Source organism: Petaurus breviceps, unplaced genomic scaffold (genome assembly GCF_028583685.1).
Source record: "Petaurus breviceps papuanus isolate PSGF00001 unplaced genomic scaffold, PetGlider_PUasm1.0 177, whole genome shotgun sequence".
Lineage (NCBI taxonomy): Eukaryota > Metazoa > Chordata > Mammalia > Diprotodontia > Petauridae > Petaurus > Petaurus breviceps.
Window position 1 is genome coordinate 3301206 of NW_027185776.1, and position 27179 is coordinate 3328384.

Below are 27179 nucleotides of genomic sequence, written 5' to 3' on the forward strand. Positions count from 1 at the left end.
GATGTCTAGACTCCTGAATGAATTGGATTTAAGTGAGGCAGAATTGTGTGAAGTCATCAGCTTCACTCTCTCTTCCAGAGCTGCTGAAGTCCAGTGGCAAGACAAAAGTCAAGATGACTGGTGAAGGCCCAGGATGCAACAGATGACCTTGGCATCTCTGATGTCTGACCAAGCTCTAAGTGCTCCACAGCATTTTACTTCACAGCACAGTTCTTCAGCTACCTTCCTCATCATTTGAACAAATTATTCTCATCCACCCATTCCACTAGGGGAAGTCTTCACATGTTTGGGGTAGATATCTCCCTAACTTACCAACAGGTTTGAGGCCTCTTTATTACCCTCAACCTGGTTTAGCCCATCTGTCAAGACAAGTTTTACTGAGGTGTGGCCACTGTGCTTGCTATACTTCTTGGAGTCACAGGTAAAAGAGTTGAGTGACAGGTGGACACCAAAGATAGATGATCAGAATTTTCTAGTCTTCAAGACAACCTATTGAATTTGAGAGGTTGGGAGATCCTGGTTCCTCACTCAGTTTTGGCTGTGCTTCTGGAGGAATCTTGCTAATTATTATAGGCTTCTTGGAGAATATGACTAGCAGAGAAGGGTAAGCCCACATCCTGACCTAACTTGTAGGAGATATGGACCTACAGTGAATTGTTTATGCATTACAGAGCTTAGGGGAATTATGAAATGTCAATTTATCTGTCTGACAAACTGCTTATCTCTTGGTGTTTTAGATATCAAACTCCCAGGGGAGCATAATAGTAGTTAAAAGTAGTTATTAATTCTTCTTATTTAATTTTTTTGATGCATGCTTGTAGGTCTTTTGTGGTAAGCATTTTTTTGCGTGGAAGAAATAGATAGCTGTCCCATACCTAATATACATTGTACATTGAGTAATTTTCTACCCTATTTTGTGAAAACTTAGCAAATGTAAGTTTTAAGTAACATCCCAGGATTTGAGGTTAGGGTCATGAAGATCCAGAAAATACGAGAATTTGAGTCTTTTTAATAACTAGGCTTTTAGAACTGAACCCAGTTTACATTCATTTCTGTGAAGCTGAGAGGGGCCTCAGTGCACAGGAAGAGGAGAATCTGTGCTCCAGCTTCCCTGGACCTAGCAGTGGTTATTATTGTCACAGAAATACTTGCAGAATGAATATATACAAAATTATTTGTGCTCAGTCGTGTCCGACTCTTTGTGACACCATTTGGAGTTTTCTTGGCAAAAATACTGGAGTGATTTGCCATTCCCTTCCCCATTTTACAGAGGAGGAAACAGAGGCAAATAGGGTTAAGTGACTTGTCCAGGGTCATACAGCTAGTAAATATCTGGGGCTGGATTTGAACTCAGGTTTCCTGACTTCAGGCCAGGTGCTTTATCTACTGCAACACCTAGTTGCCCACATACAAGATAAATGCAAAATAATTTTGGAGGGAAAATAGAGCAGCAGAGGGGATCAGGAAAGATTATGTAGGATGTGGCATTTGTGTTGAGCTTACTTCATTTCCTTCCCCTCTCCCCCAACCCCTAGTTGACTATAATCTCTCTGAAGGCAGGGACTTTCATCTTTTTTTCATCTTTGTGTCCCCAAGTCTTTGTGAAGAACAGGTGCTTACTAGATGATTACTTAGTGGAACTGAGTTATTGAATTATATGAACATTCTTTCCCAGGGAGATACCACTTTACTGAGAACTAAGGGAACCAAGGGAAACATTTAAATATGAAAAACAAATAGGTATATGAGGGAGGCACATGGTCCAGGGAGAAAAACGAGAATAGATTTTTGCAGAATGAAGGCCCAGTCTCAAAGCAATGGGTTTTTAGACTTATTCTGAAAGTATTCCCTATTCCTCCCCACTACACACATGCACGCGTGTGCGCACACACACACACACACACACACACACACACTCCATCTTGATTAGACAAGAAAGCAATATAACCTTCCCATAGTCAGAACCAAACTGTGGATCCTGGTGGTACATAAGGCAAGTGCTGATTATTGATGAGAAAGGAACTGAGGTTCTTAAGGAACTGGGCCCCTCTCATTTCTAGAAATCTGAATTTCAGCAGAGCCTTCTTTCTGACAATTTTGGATGCTACAGCTAGGAACATACATTTTCAGGGTAGAATTGTCAACCCTACCACAAAAATAAGCGCCAGGCACTTTACTTGTGAAAGTTGATTAGTCGAATCAAGAAGCATTTTGAAACACTATCAGGGGTTGTGATAATTACTAGAGACACCAAGAAAGGCAAAAGCAAGGTGTCAGCCCTTAGGATTTGTTTCACATTCTAACAGAGGAGACAACATACAGTTAACTAGCAATCGTGTCAAGTGAATTTAATCCATCTAAATTTGGCATTTTTGTAGCTTGTATTTTTTTTTGCTTGTCATTAGGGAAACAACAGACCCAAAATATGTCAAATATGCTTTAGAAAAGCCTTTTTTTTTAAAGTTAATTTATTTATTTTTAGTTTTCAACATTCACTTCCATAAGTTTTAAATATTCTCTTCCTCCTTCCTCTCTCTCTCCTAGACAGCATGCAATCTGATATAGGCTCTACCTATGCATTCCTATTAAACATATTTTCACATTAGTCATGTTGTACAGAAAAATTAGAACGAATGGGAGGAACCATGAGAAAGAAACAAAACAAAACAGTCTGCTTTGCTCTGCATTCAGACTCCACAGTTTTTTCTCTGAAGGTGGATGGCATTTTCCATCATGAGCCCTTTGGAATTGTTTTAGGTCCTTGCATTGCTGAGAAGGGCTAAGTCTATCAAAGTCAGTCATTGCATACTGTGGCTGTTACTGTGTACAGTGTTCTTCTGGTTCTGCTCACTTCACTCAGCATCAGTTCATATAAGTCTTTTAGGAAAGCCTTCTTGCCCTGGCCTGGAATTTCCTTACCTTGTTTTTGTTCCTGACCTCCATTCAGGGTCACATTGAAGAGAAGAGAATGTTGCCCATCTCATTCAATTACATGTCCATAACCTTTCCCTTCCCAGCTTATACCACTGGTAGACTCTAGAATCACAGAATAGTAGAATTAAAAGGGACCTGAGAGCATAGAGGTTTCTAACACAGAATGCTCGAGCTGGTAGAAGAATATGGAGAATATTGTACATGGAATATTAGTGCTTGGAGCCCCTTAGACATTTTCCTCTTCAAACCCTCATTTTACTGATGAAGGAGAAATTGAGGCTCCAAAAGAGAAAGTGACTCGTCCAAAGTCACACAGCGAGTTAGCAACAGAGGATCCAAGATCTTTGAGAATAGAGTTAGGAAGACTTGACTTCAAATCACACTTAGGAGGTTTGTGATCCTTGGCAGGTCACTTAATCTTTGTCTGTCTCAGTTTTCAATGAGAATAATGATAGCACCTTCCTCCCAGGGTTTTTGTGAGGATCAAATGGGATAATTATTGTAAAGTGTTTAGCTCAGCTTATGGTCCATAGTGGGTGCTTAATAAATGCTTATTCCATTTATAGCAGCTCTTTTTATGGTGGCAAAGAATTGGAAATTGAGGGGATGTCCATCAGTTGGGGAATGGCTGAACAAGTTGTGATATATGAACGTAATGGAATAGTATTGTTCCGTAAAAAATGATGAGCAGGAGGGTTTCAGAAAACCCTGGAAATACTTACATGAACTGATACTGAGTGAAGTGAGCAAATACAGGAGAACATTGTACACAGTGACAGCAACATTGTGCGATGACCAACTTTGACAGACTTAGCTCTTCTCAGCAATGCAATGATCTAAGACAGCTCCAAAAGACTTATTGTGGAAGATGCTATCCATATCCAGAGAAAGAACTATTGAATCTGAATGAAGATCGAAGCATACTATTTTCTCTCTTTTTTTCCTCTCTCATGTTTTTCTCTTTTGTTCTTATTCTTCTTTCACAATATGACTAATGTGGAAATACGTTTAATGTGGTTGTGCATGTATAGCCCATATCAGATTGCATGCTGTCTTGGAGAGGAGGAAGGAGAGGGAGGGGGGAAATTCAGAATTCAAAACTTTATAAAAGGGAATGTTGAAAACTACAAATAAATAAATCGAGGAAAAAAAGGTGCTTCTTCCCTCCTCTCCTCTCACTCTCAATACAAGGTTTTCTCTCCTGAAACACACAACTACCTCCCTGAGGGATTACAGGGCCCAGGGCCCTTCTCTTGGGAGATTTGGGGAAATTATATTATTTGCCTCTCTGAGGCTGCCACCACCAGTGCCACCACTACTGACCCACACAAATGCACCCATCTTTATACCAGTGAAAACAGGTTGAAATGACAATCAAGAGCAGGCTTTGGGTGGAGGGGGGGGGGGGAGGAGGCAAAAAAAATATCACAGATATTAGAAAAGGAGGGAGGGACAGCCTCCTGGCTTTTCCTGGGTTATTGGAGTAAATATTTAGGACTTCTATTTAGCAATGACTGATGAAACCAACTCCTTTCCCACCCATTGCTTCCCTCAATCACTTTTTAGCAGCCTGGTCAATGCAGGTCAGGGTTATACAAAACACAGTCCTCAAGTGATCTCTGTTTATTTTGCCCTCTTATTGACATATGCCATGATTCCTAACATTCTCCCTCCTCTTCTTTATGGTGACCATAGCTTCTCTTTACTCACTATTACTGGGCCTCACACTGACAACGGGCAAAGAAGGAAACCAAGCTCTTTGATACACAGCGGTATTGCTGTGGCCCCTCACAGGGGACAGGAGGAACTAGAATTCCCATTCTTTGGAAAGTCTAGAACCTCCTCCACCTCTAATATTCATGTTTTCTGTTCCAATATTCTATTTTTATAAACCCCATTCCAGTCTGACATGCTATGATTCCCTCATTCCAAGACCTTCTCCATTTCTAACATTCCTGTTCTATCTTCCAACATCCTATTTTCTAAGCCCTATTCTAGGTCTGACTTTCTGTGGTTCTGCCATACGAAGACCTTCTCTATTCTCTGACGTTCCACGCTCTACGTTCCAATATCTTATTTTCTAAGTCCCAGTCCTCAATCTATGGCTCTATCATTCCAAGGCCCCTTCCAGCTCTAACATTCTATTACTTGGTGATTCTAAGGTCTCCCTTAGTCTTTTTTTTTTTTTTTTGCTTTTTTTGGAGAGGGCAGGGTAGGGCAATTGGGGTTAAGTGACTTGCCCAAGGTCACATGGCTAGTTTTTTGTGTCAAGTGTCTGAGGCCAGGTCCTCCTGATTTCAGGGCTGGTGCTCTACTCACTGCACTACCTAGCTGCACCCCTCTCCCCCCTGCTTAGTCTTGATATTCTGTGATTCTGTGGCACAATGGAAAGAGAACTCCCTGGAATTGTAAGCAGAAGACAAGTCACAGCTTTGCAGGTTAAGCATCTGATCCAAGGTAAGTCATTTCTCCTCTTTAGGTCTCAGTTTCTTTCTCTGTAAAATGAGGGCGGTGAACTAGATTATCTCAGCTTTAAAGCCTGTTCCCATGCTCTTTATGATTCTGTGAATCCAAAAAAGATCTTTGGATTTAGCTGCACCCAGATTTCAGAGAACGCAGGTAGGTGGCACAGTGTGTGGGCTTGGAATCAGAAAGACTTCTTCCTGAGTTCAAATACAGCCTCTGACGTGTACTAGCAATGTGACCCTGGGCAAGTCACTTAACCCTATTTGCCTCAGTTTCTTCATCTGTAAAATGAGCTGGAGAAGGAAATGGCAAGCCACTCCACCATCTTTGCCAAGAAAACCCCAAATGGGGTCATGAAGAGTCAGACACGACTGAAACGACCAAACAACTCTTAAGATTTTGGAGAAGGTAGCCAGAATTGTTTGTAGTCCCACTACATAAACACCCAATGCTGATTGAGACAGTGTTTATTCCCAGGGCCTTTTGCTTTTCCAGGCAGTGCCAGCATCAGTGGGCAAACAGCAGAGCCTGAAATCATGTGCTTTGCTTGCTCAGTCAGAAATTTTTTTTCCATTGGAAAAGATAGATGAATCTGTCTTCACATGGCACAGCCTTATCCCTTCACAGGGGGAAAGGTCTTAGACCCTGCCCCCTGAAGAAAACATTGCCTACAGGCCAACAACAAGGCAGACAAATGCCAGGAGAGACCTGGCAGGATCATGGAGGGTCAATTCAGGGGAAAAGGAGAGGCTGAATTTCAGACTATCAAACCTCTAGTATATGTTAAGGCAATAGTAATGTTGACCAATACCTTTATGACCTTAGGTAAATCACTGACCCTCTCTGGGCTTCTTTTCTTCTTTGGTAAGATGAGGAGACTGGACAAGATGGTCCCTTCCAGGTCTAAAATCATCAAACATTTATTGGGTACCTACTATGTGTGTACAGAGAATCATCATGACAGAGCATATAGACAGAGAGCTGGCCAGGAAAACCTGGCTTCAAGTTTCATCCCTGATACATGTTAGCTGTGTGACCCTGAGCAATTAATTCACTTATCCTCTCAGTGCTCTAAGCCAATGGTATCAAATCAGAATAGAAACAGGGGCCACTGAATTGTACATAAGGATCCCTGTGGGCTGCATATCGATTTAGTTTTAAAATGCAATATTAGTTTATGTTTTATTGTATTTTTATTTTGCACAGTATTTTCATTTTTTAAATGTAATTACATTTTAAACTGGATTGGCCCAATTCTGGAGTATTGTGGACTCCATCATAGGGCCATAGGCCCTCTTTGACACCTCTGCTCTAGACAATTCTCTAAGACTATAAGTTGTAGAGAAAGTGCTGCCCAGCATTGGTAGAGGTAGCTTCCACATATGGGAGGTCCCTATCCCAGTCAAACTATAGGTCCTTATTTCTGTGTAAGGCATTTGTTCCCAATGCCCTTCGTATTTCCTTTTTCAGGCTTTTCTATCTTTCCTTTTCTCTTGCCTCACTTCACTTCAATTATCTTACACTTTCCCAGGGTGTATCTCATAAGTCATTATTAATACATCAGTGTATTTCATTAGCATGACAGTGTAGGAGTTCTTAATCTGGAGTCTGAACTTGAAACAAATATTTTGATAACTATATTTCAGTATAATTGATTTCCTTTGTAATTTTCTGTATTTTATGCACTTAAACTCATAGACTTCTCCAAGACTGTCCAAAAAAGGATGAGAGACTTTGGAGTGGAAAATGTACTGGACCGAGTTCCATTCCTAGCTTGGTCACTAACTCACTATGTGATTTTGTTCCAGCCAGTGAGTGTCTTCTTTGGGCCTCAGTTTTCTGCTTTTCTTTTTCAGGCAATTGGGGTTAATTGCCTTGCCCAGGATCATACAGGTAGCAAGCATCCAAGGCTGCATTTGAACTCAGGTTCTCCTGATACCAAGGTCAGTGTGCTATCCGCTGTACCATTTAGCTGCCCTTCAATTTCCTTCTTGTTAAAACTGAGTGACAAAGTGTCTTCCTCACAACAACTCGGATAAATGATACAGAAAGGTCACGAACCCCTGTTAATAATAGATGTTATAATATATATGATATAATACTACAATGTGTATAATATATGACATGATATATTATAGTTTAGAATATATTATACATAATACATGATATATGTAATATATAATTAATTATATATAATATATTATAATACTATAATAGATAACACCTGTGATAGATATAGAACTAAAAGTGACCTTGCGGGACCTGGAGATAGGAAAATCTAAGTTCAAATCCTGCCTTAGACACTTACTAGCTCTGTGACCCTGTGCAAATTATTTGGCCTATGTGCCTTAACTTCCTCATCTATAAAATGGGGATAGTAATAGCACCTGCCTCTCAGCATTGGCGTGAGGATAAAATGAGATGATGTATGCAAAGCATTTTGCAAACTTTAAAATGCTATATATATGCTAGCTTTTATCAAGTCTAACACCCTCATTTAAAAAATGAGGAATCTGAGGCCCCAGAGGGATGAATGCCTTGTCCATGGTCACTGAGGTAGTATCAGAAGTAGAATTTGAATCCAGATCCTCTGATTCCTGTCTTTGTTCTTTCCACTATATCAAGTTATGTGATTAATGGTGAGAGTTTTAGACCAGGTAGGAGGGGATGGCAGTACCATAACAAATACTTTGAGGGAGACACTTGGAAGCAGGTAAATGCTTGTTGGGCATGGCCTGAAATCATACGTGGTACTTAATCAGCTGTTAGAAGTTATCAAAATCAGTTCGGACTGGGAGGAGCACAGACCTCCTTGCAAACATAGGTTTAGTGGGGCCCTTAAATTTCTAAGAGTCCATAGAACTCATCAAGCCTCAATTTCTATCACAGTCATAAAATCGCTGGGTCATAGAATATCAGAGCTGGAGGGAGCCTTGGAATTACAGAACCATAAAAACCAGACCTGGAATGGCACTTAGAAAAAATAAATGCTGGAACATGGTATGTAGTGTATTAGAGCTGGGAGGGGCCTTGAAATCATAGAATCATAGAATGTGGAATGGGGCTTAGAAAATAGAATGTTGAAACACAGAACATTGCAACATAGAACATGGAATGTTAGAGCTGGAGGGGCCACTTGGAATCAGAACCATAGAATTCCAGACCCAGAATGGGGCTTAGAAAATAGAATGTTGGAATGTAGAACATGGAATGTGGAGGGACACCTGGAAACATAGAACCATACATATGAACAAAAGAAAAAGGAAAGAAGGAGGAAAGGAATGAAGAGAAGTAGGGGGTTGGAAAACTGGATTCTATTCCAGGCATTGTTACTCGCTACTTTTGTGACCTTGAGCAAGTCACTTAAACTCTTTTTTAACATGAGAAAGGAGTAGGTTTGGCCTGATGGTCTCTCACTCTCTCTCTTTCTCCTTTTTTTTCTGCTTTTTTTGGAGGGGGGAAGGTAGGGCAATTGGGGGTTGTCACTTGCCCAAGGTCACACGGCTAGTTTTTGTGTTGTGTCTGAGGTCACATTTGAACTCAGGTCCTCTTGACTCCAGGGCTGGTGCTCTATTCACTGCACCACCTAGCCTCCCTGAAAGTGAATTCTCCCTGTTGGGGAATTGAACCCCGGTCTCCTGTGTGAAAGGCAGGGATACTCACCACTAAAAGGTTTTTTATTTTTCTGATGGTCTCTTAATAGGCCTTTTAGCTCTAAATCCATAATCCTATGACCTATGAAACAAGGATAGCAATACTTGCCCTTCATACTTGCCTTACTGGAGAGTTATTATTAGCCCCAATTTAGTAATAATAATAATAACAATGGTAATAATAGTCGCTAACATTTATATAGCATTTTTAGGTTTGTAAAGCACTTTCCTAATATTATCTGAATTTATCCTCATGATAATCCTGGAAGGTAGGTGCTATTATCTCCATTTTAGTGAGGAAACTGAGTCAGAAAGAGGTTAAGTGACTTGTGGAGGGTCATACAACTAGTAAGTGTCTCAGGCAGGATTTAAATTCAGGTTTTCCTGACTTCATGTCCAGCACATTATTGACTGTGCCACCTAGTTATCTCAGAGAAGTTGAGTTTCAGAGTATTTAATAATAACAATAGCTAACATTTATATAGCCCTTACTATGTTCCAGGCACTGTGCTAAGTACTTTACAATTATTATCTCATTTGATCCTTCCAACAACCCTATTATTATCCTCATTTTACAGTTGAGGAAACTGACGCAAAAGGGGTTAAGTGACTTGTCCATGATCACACAGCTAGTAAGTGTCTGAGGCCAGATTTGAACTCAGGCCTTCCTCATTCCAGGTGCAGTACTCCATCCATTGCAAGCAAGAGTCAGAAGCAGGACTTGAACCCAAACAAGTCTCTTCTGACTGAGTCCATCAGGCTTCATCGTACCACATTCACTGCATCATGGTGATGGTGATCGCATAAGTTGTTGCTATCTTTAAAGTCATAGAGTGATAATGAAATTTCTTTGGAGACATAAACTTTCAGAGGGCCTAAGTATTCATTAGAAAGGCCAGTCATACTACAGTCTGCTAGGAGGGAAACAGGAAGTAGGGGCAAATGCACAGGAATGAAGATGTTAGACTGAGTGTCCCCCATGCCTGGAATTCTCTCCTTCTTTATCTCTGCCTCCTGGCTTCCTTCAGGTCCCAACCAAAATCTCATCTTCTAGGCTTTCCTGATCCCCTTCTATGCTAGTATCTTCCCTCTTACTCTTAATTTACCCATTGTTGGGTTGTTTTTCAGTCATGTCAGTCAGACTCTTCATGACTCCATTTGGGGTTTTCTTGGCAAAGTGGAGTGGTTTGCCATGTCCTTCTCCAGTTCAAGGAAATTGAAGCAAACAAGGTTAAGTGACTTGCCCAAGGTCACACGGCTGTACGGGTTAAGTTTCTGAGGTTGGATTTGAACTCGGGTCCTCCTGACTTCAGGGCGGGTGCTCTATTCACTACCCCACCTGGATGCCCCTTTTTATTCTTTTATACCTCTCTTTTTATTCCTAGCGCTTAGCCTAGTGCTCTAGTAGGCACTTAGTTAAGGCTTGTTTACCTACCTGGACTCAATAACTCCCTTAATCAAGAACAAAGAAAGAAATATGTTACAGAAGGCAGTCCTCTGGATTGGGAGGCAAGAGTTCTGATTTCACACGCCGCTTCAGACACTTCCAAGAGTGAACTCCAGGCAGACCATTTGACATCCTGGAGACTCCGTTTCTTTTTCTAGGAATAAAACAAGAATAAAGAAACTTGTAGGCTGATTATGAGGGAAGCGCTTTGCAAACCTTCAAGTGCTATAGCCTTTGGAAGCGCACCAATGACATTGTGGAGAGATGTCTTGACTTGTGCGTGATTTAAGTAATACAGACTTATGCAAAGCTACGAATGTGAGTTGTTATGCTAGGTGGTGCAGTGGATAGAGCACTGAACCTAGAGTCAGGAAGACCTGGGTTCAAATCTTTCCTTAGACTCTAGCTGTGTGACCCTCCCCAAATCACTTAGACTCTGTCTCAGTTTTCTCATATGTAAAATGGAGATAACAATAGTACTTACCTCCCAGGGTTTGTTGTGAGATAAAATGAGATAACATTTGTCAAGTGCTTTGCAAATCTCAAATAATTATTTTTTTTGGAAGGGGGAGGGTAGGGCAATTGGGATTAAGTGACTTGCCCAAGGTAACGTGGCTAGTTTTTGTGTTGTGTCTGAAGCCACATTCGAACTCAGGTCCTTCTGACTCCAGGGCCAGAGCTCTATTCACTGAGCCACCCCGCTGGCCTTAAATAATTATTTAACTGTTAGCTTAATATTATTGATTATTATTGTTGTTGTCCTATGTCCTAAATATGGAATATTTGGGGATTTATCAAACAAGTCTCTCCTGCTAGCTTCCATGGTCTTTTAAGCATAGCATTTGATACTTTAGCCTGGAAAGATCCCAGAAAATTCAAAGCAGAGTTATGTTAGGGGAAGGTGGGGGTAAGGGGATCATGGTCTAGATGGTGAACTGACTCTTTTTGGCACTGGTTAATGTTTGTAGCCTTGGGGTGATAGGAGGTGTGGTGGGAGGAGGAGGAATGACCTTTGGTATTAAGATGCCCCAGTAAATATTAACCAGCTCCAAAAAAGTTAAGGGCGATTAGAGAGAGGCAAGACATAATGGTAGCTATATTTCTGGAATCCCTGTATGCCTTGGAGAGAAGACACCAAGGATACACAGAGCAAGGTCTGCCTCACTGGCCTGTAAGTAATTCTGACTTTTTTAGAAAACTTCAACTCAAGGCAACCCTGCTTTCACCCTTCTTTGCCCTTGCTTTCCTCACCTAATAGGAGTAGGAGGTCAGGAAGGATGAATCTACCCTTCTTTTTCAGAGGGCAGAAAGTAAGATTTTAGAAATCGGGTCCCCAAAGCTGCACCCAGTGAAGAGCTGACAAGGAGATTACATCGAGCAAGCCCTTAGAGGGATTTCAAAAACTCCAGGATCTCTTTTGTATATTTTTCAAGAGACAGCAGGACTTGAGGGAAGAGGACCTGAGTTTGAGTCCCAGTCTTGTCATATACTAGCTGTGTGATCCTAGACAAGTCATGTCTCCTCTCTTGGGCTCTTTTCTACAAAATGGGGATAATATCTGCATTAACTACTCCACAAGATGGTCGGGAGGATGTAACTTTCTAAAGTGCTGACATAAATTTGAACTCATTAATTTATGTCTTTAATAGCTAGTATAGAAGTTCCCTGCACATCATCTAAGAATGGCAGGGCACACACCTAGCCCTAGCCGCTCACTCACAAAGGCCAGCTGGAGGGACTGGGATGAAAGAATGTGCTTGACTCAATGCAATCTCTGTCTGCTAAGTGTGAGTTTAAAAGAAAACACCCCACAAATATGCACCCTAGTGATAGCAATTCAGTAATTTAACTTTCACATGGAAGTGGACTATAACATTGTATAAGTAAATTATCTGTAGAATTGGGGAACAAAGGAAACTTGATAGTAACAATAATACTTAATTCAGTGAATCTATGATCTCATTAAGGTAGCACTCCCCTCACTAGTGCAGATTGCAACCCATTCATGCCTCTTCAAAAACTCAGTTCAGCAGACATTTTAAAAAGGAATGGTGTCATTTGTTTTGGTATCATCTTCATTTCCCAAAGTATATCTCCTTTTCTTTCCCTGTCCAGAGAGACATCCTTTATAACAAAGAATTACAGGGGGAAAAACAATTCAGTAAAATTGACCCACATATCAACCATAGTTCCTCCCACATCTACAAAGAAGGGAAGAGAATGCATTCTCTTATCTTTTCGGTCAGTAAATTAATAAATATAAAATATTAATATTTTAAAATTATAATTTTGTGGAATTATTTGCCTTCCATTTAATTCCTAATTTTAGATTCTGTGCCATCAAACTTAGCTGTCAGATAAGAATTGCCCAATGGGTTATGGGTCTGATCGTTTATAATATTTCTAGGGAATCAACATGCTTCAGTATCTGCTATGCAGAGTAAGAAAACTTAAAAGCTAAGCCCGGGAGGTAAGGTCACTGCTTCTCATCTATCTAGACACAGCTAGATGGTACAGTGGACCAGTGAGTCAGGAAAACCTGAATTTAAATCCTGCCTCAGGCATTACTAACTGTGAGTCCTGGACCAATCATTTAATTCTGCCTCAGTTTCCTCATCTATAAATTAGGATAATAATAGCACCTATCTGCCAGGGTTGTTGGGAAGATAAATTGAGATAACATTTATAAAATACTTTGAAAATTCTAAAGTGCAATATAAATACTATATGAATGCAACAACAGAGGTGGTCTCCAATTCTGTTGTGTTGGTGACTTAATAGGAAATAACTCTGCTCTGGTCCTTAACAGGGTCCAAACTGGAACTGGAAGAGTCAAATTGTGTGGTTTTCTGTCTACCTCATGGGCTGTCATGAGAAGCAAAAGAGATGATGCTGGGGCAGTGAGGTGGCATAGGAATAGAGCACTGGCCCTCGAGTCAGGAAGACCTGAGTTCAAATCTGGCCTCATATGCTTAACATTACTAGCTGTGTGATCTTGGGCAAGTCATTTAACCCCAATTGCCCTGCCCTCTCCCCTCCAAAAAACCAAAAAAAAAAAAAAGAGATGATGCCTTTTAATCCTTTTTAGTGTCATGGTTAAGAATCTGGTTAAGAGAGGAAAACTGTTGTGCTTGAAGACAGCATAGATACTGAAACAGCATCAATATTAAGTAAATATTTAACAACAAAATTATTATTCCTAACCACATTTTAAACTTTTCATATATACATGTATATACACATGCATATATATCATATACATATATGTGTATCTCTCTCTATATATAACATGTTTTAGTACAGCCTTTTCAGACTTGAAATATCTATATGTATATGTATATATACATATGTGCATGTATATATAATAGCTCCAGGTTATAAAGTGTTTTTTTAACTATACATCCTGTTATTCAGTTAGCTTACCTTTTTAGTATTTAGATGCTATGCCATTCAGCACATCTTTATTTAATATTGATTTTATTTCATTGTCTACACTGTCTTTAAGCACAACAGTTTCCCTTTCTTAACCAGAGATTCTTTTTTTTTTTTTTTTTGCTTTTTTGGAGGGGGAAAGGCAGGGCAATTGGAGTTAAGTGACTTGCCCAAGGTCACATGGCTAGTAAGTGTTAAGTGCCTGACACTGGATTTGAACTTGGGTCCTCCTGACTCCAGGGCCAGTGCTCTATTCACTCTGCCACCTAGCTGCCCCTTAACCAGAGATTCTTAATCATGACACAAAAAAGGGTTAAGAGGCATCATCTCTTTTGATTCTCTTCGTCCATGAGGTAGCTGGAGAACCATGCAGTCTCACCCTTCCAGCCCCAGTTCAACCCCTGGCAAGGACTGGAACAGAGTTAACCCCTATCAAGGCACCAGCAAGACAGAATTGGAGGCTGCCACTGCATCACAGCTATCCCAGACAGTATTTCTATCCCTCCTTCTAGACTCTGCTCCATTTGGAGACGAATATTGTGGAAGTGGTATGTGGAGCTCAAAAACAGTCAGAAACGAATCAAATTGCATGAAAAATGACCTTTGGGGTACATTGGGAAAGTATGCTGAATTTGGAGTCAAAAGACCCTAAGGTCAAATCCTGGTTCTGTCACATGCTAGTTCTGTAACATTGGAGTCACTTAAGTGACTTTCTGAGTCATGGTTTTACATTCAAGATCCAAAAAGTTTAAGAAAAGGGGCCTGAGGGACAGCTAGGTGGCACAGTGAATAAAGTACTGGCCCCAGAGTCAGGAGGACCTGAGTTCAAATCTGGCCTCAGACATTTCATGCTTACTAGCTGTGTGATCCTGGGCAAGTCATTTAACCCCAGTTGCCTTACTAAACAAAAGGAAAAGGGAACTGATCCTTCCCTGACATGAGCAGGATCCCTTAGGCATGAACCCAGAATTTATACATGAGTTCAAAGTTCAAAGAAGCACTCCTTAGTAGAGAGAGAATATGCAGTGTCCTCGGTCAGTTGTCAATAGACAAAACACAACTATTCTATAGCCAAATCTTACTGTTTCTACCAGCATCTGGATAGCACAGTGGATAGAGCCATTAGGCCTGGAGTCAGGAAGACCTGAATTCAAATATGGCCTCAGACACTTAACTGTGTGCTCTTGGGCAAGTTACTTGAGCTTTATTTGACTCAGTCTCCTCAGCTGTAAAATGGGGATAATAATGGCACCTACCTCCCAGGGTTGTTGTGAGGTTCAAGTGAGAGAAAAATTGTTTTTAAAATGCCTAGCATAGTGCCTGGCATATAGTGAACTCTACATCAATGTTTGTCATAGTAAGTGCTATATAAATGTTTTTTTTTTCTTCATTTATTTTGTATATGTCTTTTTTTTTCTACTCACAGCAACTAGTAGTGGGATTCAGACCCTATCACCTCTCACCTGAACTATTAATTTTTTTTGGGAGGGGGAAAGGCAAGGCAATTGGGGTTAAGTGACTTGCCCAAGGTCATACAGCTAGTAGGTATCAAGTATCTGAGGCCAGATTTGAACTCAGGTCCTCCTGACTCCAGGGCCATTACTCTATTCACTGTGCCACCTAGCCGCCCCTCACCTGAACTATTGTAGTAGCCCTCTCTCTGCCTCAAGTCTCTCCCTTGCTTCAAATCCATTTTCCAAACACATGACAAAATGAATTCCAGACTCATGCCTGGAATGATCTCCTTCTTCACCTTTGCCTCCTGACATTCCTGGTTTCCTTCAATAGTAAACTTACTGAGCTCAAACACCACCTTCTGAAAATGGCCTTTATTTCTTTTTTTAAAAATTTATTTATTTTTAACATTCATTTAAAAATTTTTTTTATTTCCAAATCCTCTCCCTCCCACCCTTCCCCATACATTGAGAAGGCAAGCAATCTGATATTGATTATACATGTGAAATTATGCAAAACATATTTCCATAATAACTATGTTGCAAAAAGGCAAGGAAAATTAGGAAAGTGAAAAAATTCAATTTGCACTTGGTTCATCAATTCTCTCTCTGGAGATAGATAGAATTTCCCATCATGAGTCCTTTGTAATTGTTTTGGATCATTGTTTTGATCAGAATAGCTATGTCTTTCACAGTTGATCATTGTTACAAACAGTTATCCCTTCCACATCATGACTTTACTCATCACAATTTCAATATATCACAAGTCGACATAAGAAATTAAGTGACACAATTATACATACAATGTATGTGTGACAACCAACTTTGATAGACCGGACTCTTCTCAGAAATGCAGGGCTATAAGTAAACTCCAAAAGTCTCATGATGGAGGGAGATGTCAACATTCAGAGAAAGAACCAGAACGTACAGAGTTTGAATGCGGATGGAAGCAAATTACCTGCTCTCTTGCTTTTTCCTGTTTGGTTTGGTTTCCTCTTTCCCACTGTTCATTCCATCCAATACAATTCATCTTTATAACCTGAACAATGTCTAATGTGAAAGTATCTGTAGATCCTATACCTGATTGTATGCCACCAGGGGCAGGAGGGAAGGTTAGGGAGGAAGAGAAAATTTGAAACTCAAAGAACTGGGAAACTGAATCTTGTAAACTCAAAGTAAATGAACAAATTAATAAAGACTGAAAAAAAAGAAATTAAGTGGAAATTTTTTTTAGGGGTTTTGTGGAAGCCACAGAAGACACATGAAGGCTTGCAGATGACACAGAAAATGTTTAGAAATTCACAAAGAGGGGTGGCCAGGTAGCACAGCAAGTAAGAGCACTGGCCCCAGAATCAGGATCACCTGGGATCGATTCCAGGCTCAGACACTTAGCACCCACCCAGAAACACCTGGCTGTGTAACCTTGAGCAAGTTACTTAACCCCAATTGCTTTAAAAAAAAAAGAAAGAAATTCACAAAGAGTTGGACAGGACGGAATGACTGAATATCAGCAAAGTACTGAAGTAGAATGTGGAGTGTTAAGAGATTACATCAGATAACCTCTTTGCAACTTTTCCATCTAGATTCTAGAATGTCTTTTCTCAGAAGTCATACTGGGTAGGATCATAGGATTCAGAATTAGAAGGGACCATAGAGAACACCTTGATCTAAATCCCAATTTTTGGCCCAGAGATATGGCCCAATTTAAAATAGGTAATAAGTGACAATTTCAAGATTTAGACCAGGCTCTAACTGTAAACTCAGGGCTATTTCCTCTATTTCACACTGCTTCTAACAAATTTTCCTAACTTTACAGGATTCAGTCACCTTGGACAATGACTTCCATCCTGTACAAGTGTCTCTTCATTCTCTCGGCCCTTAGTTTTTGTGTCCCTGAGCCTGGCAGCCAAGACCTCCATCCCCAAGAACCCTCTGTTGAGGAAGAAAATCTTTCCCACCGGAAGTTGGCACCAGTGAATGTTGACTTTGCATTTCGCTTGTACAAGAACTTAATATCAAGAGCCCCAGACAGAAATGTTTTCATTTCCCCAGTGAGTATTTCCATGTCCTTGGCCATGCTGTCCCTTGGTGCCAGGTCAGCCACACACACTCAGCTCTTGGAAAGTCTGGGATTCAACCTCACAGAGACATCAGATTTGGAAATCCACCAGGGCTTTCGATACCTCATCCATCTGTTAAACAATTCAGATACTGGCCTGGAAATGAACATGGGAAATGTCTTGTTTCTTGACTCGCAGATAGAACTTATGGAGACATTCATGAAAAAAATAAAGCACTATTATAATGTAGAAGTTTTTTCTACAGACTTTCAAAATTCAACCAGAGCTAAGAAACAGGTCAACGATTTGATCAAGAGTAAAACTTTGGGGAAAGTTGATCAGTTATTCAAGGAACTGGATAGTGACACCATGCTTATTTTGATCAGCTACATTTTCTTTAAAGGTAAAATATCTTACTTTGATAGGACAGCTAGGTGGTACAGTGGACAGAGCACCGGGCCTGGAGTCAGGAAGGCCTGAGTTCCAGTTCAACCTTAGATGCTTATTAGCTGGACAAGTCACTTAACCCGTTTTGCCTTAGTTTCCTCATCTGTAAAATGAGCCAGAGAAAGAAATGGCAAACTACTCCAGTATCTTTGCCAAGAAAACTCCAAATGGGGTCACAGAGAGTTGGACATGACTGAAAATGACTGAACAAAATCTTACTTTAATACTGTTATCCTTAGTAACAATAGCTCCCATTTATATTAATGATTTAGGACTAAAAAGCACGGCACCAAAGTAATTTTGTTTCATCCTCAGAATAACTCTTGAGTTGTAAATAGTGCAAGTATTACTCCTATATGCATTTTGCAGATGAGGAGGGAGGCTAAGGAATGTTGATGGCTTGCCTTAGATCAAAAATTCCATGAACAATGAGTGCTTACTATGTGTTGGACTCTACCAAGTCTGGGGACATAAAGAAAGGTGAAAACACAGTGCCTGCCCTCAGGGAGCTCACAGTCTAATGGTACAGACAACATCCAAACAACTATGTTCATACAGATTGTAAGTGGCAAAATCAGGACTAAAATCTGACCTTCTAAACCAAATCCAATGAATGCCCTTTCCATATCTCACAGCTGACTTCACAACTGTTCTTTCTCTCCCCTCCTTTCCCTTTTTTACTCTCTTTTTTGGAGGAAGAGAGGTGGGAGGGGCATAGTCATAATAAGTATGCATACAATTCTATTAATTTCGTCATACATCATCTCATATAATTCTTTCCAAATTTTACTGCCAGTCCTTTTAACTCCAATTCAAATATCACTTTTCCCACAAAGCCCTTCCCAATTATGCTTTTCCCCTCTTGGACTTCAAAAAACCCCTTATTTTGTATTTCAGTCATTTTGATGTTGTTCAGTCATTTCAGACTCGGTGACCCCATTTGGAGTTTTCTTGGTGAAGATATTGGAGTGGTTTGCCATTTCCTTCTCTCCAAGTCATTTTACAGTTAAAGAAACTAAGGTAAACAGGATTAAGTGACATATCCAGGATCACACAGCTAGTAAGTATCTGAGGCCAGATTTGAACTCAGAAAGATGAATTTGCTTGACTTCAGGCCCTGCACTCTATCCACTGTACCACCAGCTGTTCTCTCAATAATATAATATAGTAGAAAGAGCAATGGATTTGGAGTCAGAGGACCTGAGGTCAAATCTCAGCTCTATTTCTACCTCTGTGATGTTGTTGGGCAAGTCACTAGTTCTCTCTAGACTTCAAATTTTTTAATATGTAAATTGAGAAGGCTGGTCTGAAGAATCTTTAAAGTCCCTTCCAGCTCAAAAATTTATCGAATTCTATTTAGTATTTTGGCCATCTCTATATCTATCTATCTGTCTGTCTGTCATTCCCTAGAAGGCTGTGAGCTACACAGGGCATAAATGTCTGTACATCCTACATTACATGAAGTCTGTATCTTTCCCATCATGGAGCCCAGTTCTCTGGGCTGAATTTAAACTTATTGAGTTGTTGAGTCCGGTCATCTGGGTTATAGTCTGAGATCTGCCAAAAAATGGCTTGGATAAGCTTCTTCCTTGGTCTGGGTTTCAATTGCTAAAAATGGGTTCATTGTGTTAGATATTCCCTGTAGACCTTCCAAGCTCTAACATTACAATAGTCCTTCTAGTTCTAACATTCTATGATTCAGTGCTAGATTTTGGCTCAGCTGGTGACTATGGAAAAATGTAATGTACAGATGGAGTTACACTGGTGTGTAACTGACTAATAATGGGAAGTCAGCCCTTCTGTTAACAGCCCCACTGTCTCTCCATCTCTGAGTACGGAGGGAGTGATTGGCAGATTGGGTTTGGGGACACTAACAAGAGCACAGGGTCCTCATTCTCCAAGCTAGCAATCCTCCCCTCTGGGATTTGACGCTCATGGCTGGCTCCAGGACTACCTGTGAAGATAGAACTTTCCTGCTTCAGTCCCCCAGTCTGTACTTTCTTTACCCTTACTTCTTATTGCTAAGTCCCCTTATATTTGCTTTTCCTGGTCCTTCTCTCATCCATGAGATATGGTGGTACAGTGGATAGAATGCTAGAACCGGAATCAAAAAGACCTGAGATCAGCATTTACTAGCTGTGTGACCCCAGGCAAGTCACTGAATCTCCCTGAGACTCAGTTTCCTCATCTGTAAATGGGATAATAATAGCCCCTACTTTACCCTTGCTGTGAGAGTCAAATGAGATGACGTATGTAAGATAGATAGATAGATAGATAGATAGATAGATAGATAGATAGATAGATAGATAGATAGATAAGATGACATATATAAATGCTAGCTTTTCATAATAACATTTTGAAGAGTTCAGCTTACATTCTACTTTTCCTGACTGCCCTCAATATCACCAGCTTTTCTTTGTCCCACCAAATGTTTGTTATAGAAAAGACCATATGAAAAGCAAATAGCAGGTTCCCCACCCCTGATCTACATTGTAAAAACATGAGTCAAGACTTCCCCTCTGAACATAATTACTACACAAAGACAACCAAGGCAGCCAGCTATAGGGGCAGGAAGGCAGCCGCTGTAGGCAATAGCCTTGAGGTAGGCACCAGCCTATCTTCCTCTCTGAGGTTATTAACAGGGAGCAAGTAAAATCAAGCAGAATTTGGTCCAGTTTTGGGTTGACGCGTCTCATTGCTATTGCAGAGCTATTTGTCTGGGAAGGAGAGAAATCTAGGGAGTCAGGTGAGAATATTTTGTTGCACAGGAGAGCAGTTCTGGGAGGCTGACTGTTCTGATTTTCTGTGTTTTTAAGTGTTTCCTTGTGCAATGAATGTCCCTATGGAAGTCTTATGTTCTAGGTCATGCTATGAGTTCACTGGGGATTTGTGCACAAAACCCCCTGAACAATTTGGGTAATAATTAATCATAATTATAGAGCTTACTATATGCCAGGTGCTTTATAATTATTATCTCATTTGATCTCATAACAGCTATGGGAGGTAAATGTTATTATTATCTCCATTTTACAGTTAAAGAAACTGAAGTTAAGTGACTTGCCCAGGGGCACACAGCTAGTAAATGTGTGAGGCTAGATTTGAACTGAAGCCTTCCTGACTCCAGGCCTAGTTTTCTAGCCATTGTGTCACCTAGCTGCTCCATTAGTCAGTCAGTCAATAAATATTTATTAAGAATTTACTACGTACCAGTGGCAAGTATTGGGAATACAAAACATAATCCTTGCTTAACAACACCTTCTAAATTGTTCCCTTTTCTAGGGTGCCTGTGGCAGAAATCTTAAGACTCTTGCTAGTTTGAGTGATGATGATTTATTTTTCCAAATGAATTTTGTTTATATCTTATTGAATTCTTCAAAATATCCCTTTGATAATTTGAATGGCATAGCACTAAAAGTGTAAATTAACTTTGGTTGTATTGTCATTTTTATTATATTGGTATGGCCTAGCCACAAACACTGAATATTCCTCAGGTTATTTAAATTGTTCTTTATTTCTTTTTTCATTTTTCAAATGCTTTATTAACTTCTGATTTACATCATTCATTTCCGCCAAATTTCGAGTTACAAATTTTCTCCCCATTTTTCCCCTACCCACCGCCCCAAAATAGCAGTCCCACAGGATATCCCCTCCTCCAATCTGCTCTCTTCCATATTTTCTCCCATATCCCTTTCGACTTTTCCAGTAGGGCATGGTGGATCTCTATGCCCCAGTGCCTTTATATCTTATTTCCCAATTACATGTAAAATAATATTAATAATAGTATATATATATATATATATATTTTAAACATTTGATTTTAAAACTTTGAATTCCAGATTAATTCCCTTCCTCCCTTGTCACCCACCCTTACTGGGAAGATAAGCAATTGAATATAGGTTGTACATGTGTAGCTAATGCAAAACAATAACATAGTAGATATATTGTGAAAGACTGACTATATTTCCCTCCCTCCTATCCCACCTCTCACTTATTCTATTCTCTACTTTGATTGTTCTTTATTTCTTTAAGGAGCACTTTGTAACTGAAGTTATACAAGTATTTTTTGTGCTTTGGTAGACTGATACCAAGATATGTTATACATTCTGTAGTTATTTGGAATGGGATGGACTAGTTTTAGAGTCTTTTATTCTGTCTCTGTTTTTCTTTCATTTTCTTCTCATTAACCTCCTTCCTTTTTTATTTCTCTCCTTTTTACTACTCTCCCTTATTTTTCCTTTTAAATTCCTTACATGGATCTCCTTTTTCTTTCTCTCTTTTCCTGTTCCCCCCACCTTTTTCCTGCTCACTCTTACTCTCCCTCTTCCACTTCCTCAGGAAGATGGGCAAAACCTTTTGACCCCAGTCTGACCAAAATGCAAAAGTTTTACACGAGTGAGAACGTCAGCATGGACGTGTCAATGATGTTCCAGTCGAGGGCCAATAATCACTTATTTGATAAGGAGCTGTCCTGCACAGTGGTGCAGCTGGAGTACTCAGGAAACGCCACAGCCTTCTTCATTCTGCCAGATGAGGGGAAGATGGACCAGGTGGTGGCTTCCCTGAGCCGAGACACACTGAACAGATGGTCACACCTCCGCCAGGACAGGTAATCCCATTGGCCAGACTGGTGGTCTCCTCCAGAGGGGCCTTGACTTCTGCCATCGCCTGGGTCCAAAGAGAAGCATAGAAACTGAAAGTCTGTGCATTGAATTCAATTTTGTCATAGACTTAAGCTGTTATCCTGCAACTTCCTTATAACATAGTGAAAAAGAATACTAGAATGTTAAGCTCCCAGAAGATCAGTCACTGATTTCATTGCTTCCTAGGCAAACTTCTTTACCATCTTTAAAACTGAAATAACATTTGCACATAAAACAGGATGATTGTTAGGCTCAAATGAAAGTGAATGGACTTTGTAACAGCCACATAAATACTAGCAATTGTTTGTTGCTGATATTGTTATTATTAATGATAATAATACTTTCTGATTCAATATCCCTGGGTAGTGATGTTTCACACTTCTGATATGTTTTTCTTTCTGATATATTCTCCCCCAAATAATTAAAGATCTGTAAACCAATACTTAAGCATCTCAAGAATCCCAAATGTAAACAAATCCTACAACGAACCTTTTAGTAAAATAACAAATTACTTGCATTTTATCTATTTTTATAAGCTAAGATTTGGGAATGTAGGATTTTCTTAAAGCAGGGCTCACTTATTCCTTTCTTGAGTCAAGTTAGTAAAACTTAGCCCATTGCTTGAAGGTTTCTAGGCGCTCAAACAAAACCTTTGTGATCTTGGATGGGCCATTTAATCGAGTTATTTATGTCCTTATTCAAGGACTTGACTATAAAGATTGACTATGAGGAAATGAGAGGACTAGACTAGAGAGACTCTGAGGTCCCTTTCATCTCTAGAGCTCTGATTATACAAATATATTTTCTCTGTGTTAAATGATAGAAGAGTTACAGAGATTGTCAGAGGTGGAAAAGACTTTGTAAGTCATCTTAACTGAATATTTCCCTCTCTATTGTAATGTGCCCTCCCCCCTCCACCTCAATGCCTAGAGATATTCCCATTCCCTTTTTTTGAAATCTGCCTCATTGTAGTGTACATGCCAAGGTCCTAACTCTGCTCTGAGAGACCAAGCATAACAAGTCTTAGCTCTTTTTCCACAAGACAGCAGTCCTTCAATTACGATAACAAATCTGTTATCATAACACTGCCCCCCCATCTTTTCTCTAATCTAAAACTTCTTTAGTTCACTTCCCATTCTAACCACCCTTCTCTGGACACACTTCAGCTTATCAATATCTTTCCTAAAGTAGGATGCTCAGAACTAAACACAGTTTAATTCTTATGAATATGCTTTTAATACATGCTTGTTGCATTGACCTTAGAGATAACCTAGTCCAAGCATCCATCTTGCTCTAAATTTGGGGATATTTCTTCTACTGCAATGTACAGTTGGTCTCCTCTATATTATATTGTCTGCAGGGAAACACATGACCAGTGGAGGCAGGGTTGGTATCATGAAGGGGACTGAGATGTTCTGCAGCTACGTCTACACCCTGAAGTAACCAGGGCTAACTGGGAAGCCAAAGAAAGCAAGAGTTTGGGGAAGATACAGAATTAGGAGGAGAAGATGGCCAGGGCCTTCTCTCTAGCCTTCCCAACACTTTTCATCGTTTTCTATTTCCCCCTGAACAGCTATGTGGATTTATATATCCCAAAGTTATATATTTCTGAGTCCTATGATCTTGAAGATGTCCTAAAGGAAATGGGGTTGATGGACATATTCACCAGTCAAGCCAATCTTTCTGGCATTACTAAAGAAGCTTCAGTCAAACTATCTGAAGTAAGTAACTCAAATCAACTCTTCCTTGCCAAAACTCATGTTTCAGGTACATTGTTAATGACAAAATGCATGTTTCAGGGATATACTTCATTACTAATTACTAAAGGAAGTAGGAGGCTTCCTTTCTAATCTTGCTTCCATTGCTAACTAGTCAATCAATCAGTCAGTCAGCAAGTGCTTATTAAAATGTGCTAGGCTCTGTGCTAGATGCTGGGGATACATATACAAAGAATAAAGCAATCCCTTCCTTCTGAAGCAATTCCAACTCTCAAAGAGCTTACGTTTTAATGGGAGAGACAATAATATATGTAAAATATAGAAAACATAAAGATATAGTTAATAAATAAAACTATGTACAAAGTAGTTACATACAAAACAATGTAGGAAGGGAGCCTAGCAATTGGGAATTAATGAGATGGAAATGAGGAAGAACATTCCAGGCCATTGGAGTTGGCCAATGCAAAGGTATGGACATGGGAAATGGGTATCATGAGTGAGGAACAGAGAAAAGACTAGTTTGAGGGGCAGCCAGGTAGCACAGCGAGTAAGAGTACCGGCTCCAGTGTTGAGAAGACCTGGAGATCGAATCCGGGCTCAGACACTTAGCACCCACCCAGAAACACCTGGCCGTGTAACCTTGAGCAAGTTACTTAACCCCAATTGCTCAGGGGCGGCCAGGTGGCTCAGCGAGTAAGAGCACCGGCTCCGGTGTCGGGATGACCTGGATCAAATCTGGGCTCAGATACTCAGCACCACACCCAGAAATAACTGGCCGTGTAACCTTGAGCAAGTTACTTAACCCTGATTGCTTTAAAAAAAAAAAAAGACTAGTTTAACTGGAACTCTGTTTACCTTTGGAGGGCCTGGGTTCAAATTATGGGAGCACCAGGACAGAGAGAACCACAACGTGGTAGCCAAAAGGAATTATAATGTAGAGGGTAAGCTCACATTTCCAGCCACCAGGGGAAAGTCTTAGTCTGGACCCTGAAAAACATCTGCGAACATTCTGTCATCACTGGCTTGATGTGAAGGGAAGTTTCAAAGAACCTATCCATATATGATAGTTCCTTTTATTCACACTGCCTCCAGGAATGTAGCTTAGAGAATCACTTAGGTCCATAGTCCAGGGGTTAATAAATGACAACTCTGTGGCCAAATCCAGGTCACTACCTGTTTGTGAGCTAAAAATGGTTTTTGCATTGGTAAAAAAAACAAAACAAAAACCAAATTTTTATTGAGTTTAAAAATGTAAAAACCATTCTTAGCTCTCAGGCCACACAAAAACAGTTACTGTTTGTCAATCCCTGTCCTAGGCAGTTTCAGAGAGGGAGATTACCTGGCCACATTAATACACCACCTGGCCATAGATGTCACATATAATTTATTCACTGAGGTCAGAGAGCAGTCAGTCAGCTAGTCAGTTAACAAATATTTATTAAGCATCTACTCTGTGCTAGGCACTGTCACTATGATAGATAGTACTGAGAGACCCTTTGTGTACCTTCTCTTTCCATACAAATTCTTCTGAATATTCCCTATCTTCTGAGCTTGGTAAGTCACTTAACCTCTCTTGGCATACAAATATAGAGAGAAATATGATCCAAGATGTCAGAATGAGAGGATTAAAAGGGGCCAGGCTCCTCCCACTCCTCACAATAAATGACAAGTAGAAACAGTAATAAGAAAGGAAGAGCTAACACACACACACACACACACAACACAGACAAGAAAGTAAAAACCAACCATAACTTTCTAAAATGAGCAAAGTGAAGATACAGTTAAAAAATATTACAGAACAAAAGTGGTTAACATTCAGGAACAGAATAAGTAGAAAGAAGAAACCCCACAAGATATCCTAAGAGACGTCTTCTGGTGGATAAATATCATAGCCAAAGAAACCAGTGAAGAATTTCTTTTCCTAGGCTGCCCACCTGCTTCTGTGTAAAGGGTAGCCTGGGTTGCCACTGTCCTTCCCACAGCCTTACCCTGGCTGTAGCCACCCTGGCTATGTGTCCTCCACCTTCACCTCCTCCTTTTTGGTGTATTTCAAGCCAGCCATTGAGAATCCATCACATGTTCCAACCTAGGGATTCTGGCCACCCAATCAATTCCCAGACTCCAGGTGCTGAAGCCTGGTATGATTGCTTTGTATGCTGAGAATGCCAGTCCACTAAATATTGCATGAGCTGCAGCTCTGGTATGGTGAATCCTTATTCCTCTGTTTAACTACTAGCAAAAGAAGTAATGTCCTAAATATGTTGTACATAGCATCTGCAAAATGTGACTTGGAAAAGGCCCACTTGGACCTGTCAGGGACATTAAATTAAGCAGCCAGGGCTGAGGTCCAGATCTGAACAGAGGCCACCAAAGTCATCATGAATGAACTTGACTCATAGAGTCTAGAGCTGGACCGTCAGAGTTTTCCTCAAAATATTGCAGACTGATCTGCTCCGTGGAGTCACTTTAATTTGATCAGTTCACAGAATGCCCAGAAAGAAGGTACCTAATTCCCATACCTGTGTCCCTCTCTCTCACAGTAAAACCAGGAAGGTGTGTGTGTGGGGGGCGGGGAGTATAAGGAAGAAAATCAGGAGGCCAGATAAAAGAAGCATTTACAGAAAGTAAAAAAACAGTTAAAAATTAAATAAGGTTTAAGATCCTTATAGATAGATAAGATCCTTGATCTGTTATTTCATTGGTATGAGGAATTCATAGTGAGGAAATTTGCTAATAAAGATCAGCACCTTCGCTGTAACTGACATTGTTGATGAGTTGCTAAGAGCACTTAGAAGTTCAGTGATATGGTAAGGGTCACATAGGCAATGTATGTGTGTGTGTGTGTGTGTGTGTGTGTGTGTGTGTGTGTGTGTGTGTGTGTGAGAGAGAGAGAGAGAGAGAGAGAGAGAGAGAGAGAGAGAGAGAGAG

General features: G+C 40.2%; 1 protein-coding gene across 2 annotated transcripts in view; it reads left to right on the top strand.

Moving 5' to 3' along the window:
- Positions 1 to 27179, top strand: part of SERPINA6 (serpin family A member 6) — a 45404-nt gene that overhangs the window by 15076 nt on the left and 3149 nt on the right. The window contains exons 1-4 of one of the 2 annotated variants that reach the window (XM_069086005.1): positions 11584 to 11671; positions 17203 to 17849; positions 22229 to 22499; positions 24107 to 24254. In XM_069086005.1, the coding sequence (XP_068942106.1) occupies positions 11616 to 11671; positions 17203 to 17849; positions 22229 to 22499; positions 24107 to 24254 (1122 nt within the window). In that variant the 5' untranslated portion in view covers positions 11584 to 11615. Of the gene's footprint in view, positions 1 to 11583; positions 11672 to 17202; positions 17850 to 22228; positions 22500 to 24106; positions 24255 to 27179 lie in introns of those variants that run through there. The other variant, XM_069086006.1, reaches the window with a different exon arrangement.